Consider the following 2,523-nt stretch of genomic DNA (forward strand, 5'->3'; position numbering starts at 1 on the left):
ATTGATTGCAATGTTAAGCATTTTTTGACTTGTTTTTGTATTGTATTATTAAAATTTGTATTTCGTTTGTTTTAACTGTTTGCCTCCCTTTGAGAAAATTTGGACTATCCGTTAAAATCATATGGATTAGTTTTACGATCTCTTTATGAACTTTTTGAAGCATCAAAGTGGTAGTTGCGTTGCTGTCAATAGAGGGACAGAAAGCTCTCAGATTTGATTCAGATTGATTTTTGGGTGAACAAACCCTTTAAGTTGATACGCCACAAAACAGCCACAAACTATCTTGCATGAATTTTTCATGCAAAAAATGCCCATGGTCCCCATGGACCCCATGGTCGAACTCATTGGCAATAACTATAATGCATTGTTTTTATTTTTGGAGCATTAATGTTTTGATGATATTATTTGCAGAGCCCATCTGCTTCATCATGCCATCCCAATAGCAAAGAAAGGGTGTGACATGGTGTTGAGTCATGAGCACACTGATGTGTACTGATGAAAAAAAGTCCATCTGTAAGCTGCAGAGCTGACTTTATTTCCTGAAGAAAGGTCAGGAAATTCGGCATGTGTAGCAAAATCCTGCATCTTCTATAAGTCAAATGCAGTGTTATTGAGTGTTATTGAGTGAGTGTAATTTTCTTTCTTTTGGGATCAGAGCAGCAAGGTGATCATTTTGTGCTTGATCTGACCTAGACTCAAGCTATGTTGTCATATTAATGAATAAGTATGTCTCTCCTTCATTCCTAAACAAGTGCACTGGTTGTACTTATCTAAAGGTCACATTTGATATTACCTTTTATGGAACAAGCTAAGGAGTATGCGAAGTAGAACACATTCTGATTGAAACATAATTTGCATTTATTCACTCATTAAAGATGACGTATGTTAGAGAGCTCAGACATAACAGTTAAAGAAAACCCTTAAATGATTATGATAAAGTATCAAGATTCAGTGTCCCTCAATTTTCCAACATTTATGTGGGGTCTATTTGATCCAGATCACTCAAGCATCAGTATGATGCATACCAAAAAATAATAATGTCACGTAAATGTCCATTAAGACAAGATACAGCTGTTGTTCTTCTTCATTGTTGGTTTTCTCCGCGTCTCTATATCTGTAACCTCTCTGGTCATTGTCTGCGTCCGTCTGCGCAGTGCCGGGCTCACACGGCTCGGTAACTTCATCTGTTGAAGCAAGTCCCGAAACACACCCGTGACGTTCTCGCCGGTGCGCGCCGACGTCTCCACGAAGCCCGCGCCCCAGTCCTCCTCCACCGCGCGCATCACCTCAGCTGTAGCCTGGCGACTCCGACTGCCCAGGTCCGCTTTGTTCTCTATCACTGTGATTCCAGTAAACTTCTCCCCTTTCAACTCCAGAATCTCCTCACGGAGTCGCTGCACCTCATCCAGGGAGTCTGGCTCGTCGGTGGCGTACACAAGCGCAAACGCGTCCCCGGTTCGGATGCACAGAGCGCGCATCGCTGGGAAGGCATAACTGCCGCTCGTGTCCAAGATCTCAATGCGCACCGTCGCGCCGTCCGTTTCGTACTCGAGCGCGTGAAGCTCTTCCACCGTGCGCGTGTACTTGGAGTCGAAGCGGTCCTGCAAGAAGCGGGTGATCAGGGCAGTTTTTCCGACCCCGGCGGCGCCTAGAAACACAAAGCGCACAGTCCGATGCTCCCGCACCAACAAAGACATTCCTTCAGTCGTCAATTTTATAACGTGGGCTAGTCTGCCGGAGAGATTTTTGATGAGCAAAGATTTAATAACACATTTAATACTTTGAGCGTGGTCGATAAACCGGTATTGACTGTGTAGAGAAAATTCAAGCATGCTGGCCTTATATTACCTGAATGCGTCCTACGTACCACTGTAGCCAATGGGAACGCGAGTGACGTGAAGGGTGCGTGGGTTTCTGTGTTGTAGAGTTTCACGTTCAGGAGTTTATTAATACTTTTGGGGTTTATTAATCTCGTGCAAAGGTTGTCCATTAAGTGCATTAAGAACCCCAATGGCTATTTTTTTCCCAAACATTCTTGTTATCCACTTGATGTGCATATATATATATATATATATATATATATATATATATATATATATATATATATATATATATATATTTTTTTTTTTTACGTAATATTAATTAACAACACACTTACTGTTAGGGGTTAGGATTAGGTTTGGTTTAGGTGTAGTTGCATGCATAATTACTTGTTATTATTATAGTGAGTAGCCCATGTAACACATAACAACACTACCACCTCAGTCATGATTTCTGTTTACATGAGTCTATAGCAGATGAAATTAATAACCTAACTTTTGTGGTTGCTGAAACATTTAAAAAAGAATTAAATTGGAAAATCACATTTCAGTTATTTGTCAATTAAATTCATTTTTGTGAAACATGTTTGTGTATCATAGCCTATAACCTGTAAATTATTTTTTAATCTCTTTACATTTATTTGTGTATCATAATCTATTTATTTAAAAATATGAAACCCCTCAAAATAAGACCCCTCCAATT

The 2,523-nt window shown here is 40.0% G+C and overlaps 1 protein-coding gene across 1 annotated transcript; it reads right to left on the bottom strand.

Moving 5' to 3' along the window:
• Positions 1-840: 840 nt before the first annotated feature.
• rasd3 (RASD family member 3) lies at positions 841-1,931 on the bottom strand. The gene has a single exon (XM_077204935.1). The coding sequence runs from the start codon at positions 1,830-1,832 to the stop codon at positions 1,056-1,058; it is 777 nt and encodes a 258-aa protein (XP_077061050.1). The 5' UTR covers positions 1,833-1,931; the 3' UTR covers positions 841-1,055.
• Positions 1,932-2,523: the final 592 nt, after the last annotated feature.

The sequence above is a fragment of the Siphateles boraxobius genome, unplaced genomic scaffold (genome assembly GCF_051911475.1).
Source record: "Siphateles boraxobius isolate OS27281-9 unplaced genomic scaffold, OSU_SipBor_1 53, whole genome shotgun sequence".
In the NCBI taxonomy this organism is placed as follows: Eukaryota; Metazoa; Chordata; class Actinopteri; order Cypriniformes; family Leuciscidae; genus Siphateles; species Siphateles boraxobius.

Coding starts and splice junctions, on each gene's coding strand:
- rasd3 (XM_077204935.1), bottom strand. CDS start 1,832: ATGCTTGAATTTTCTCTACACAGTCAATACCGGTTTATCGACCACGCT.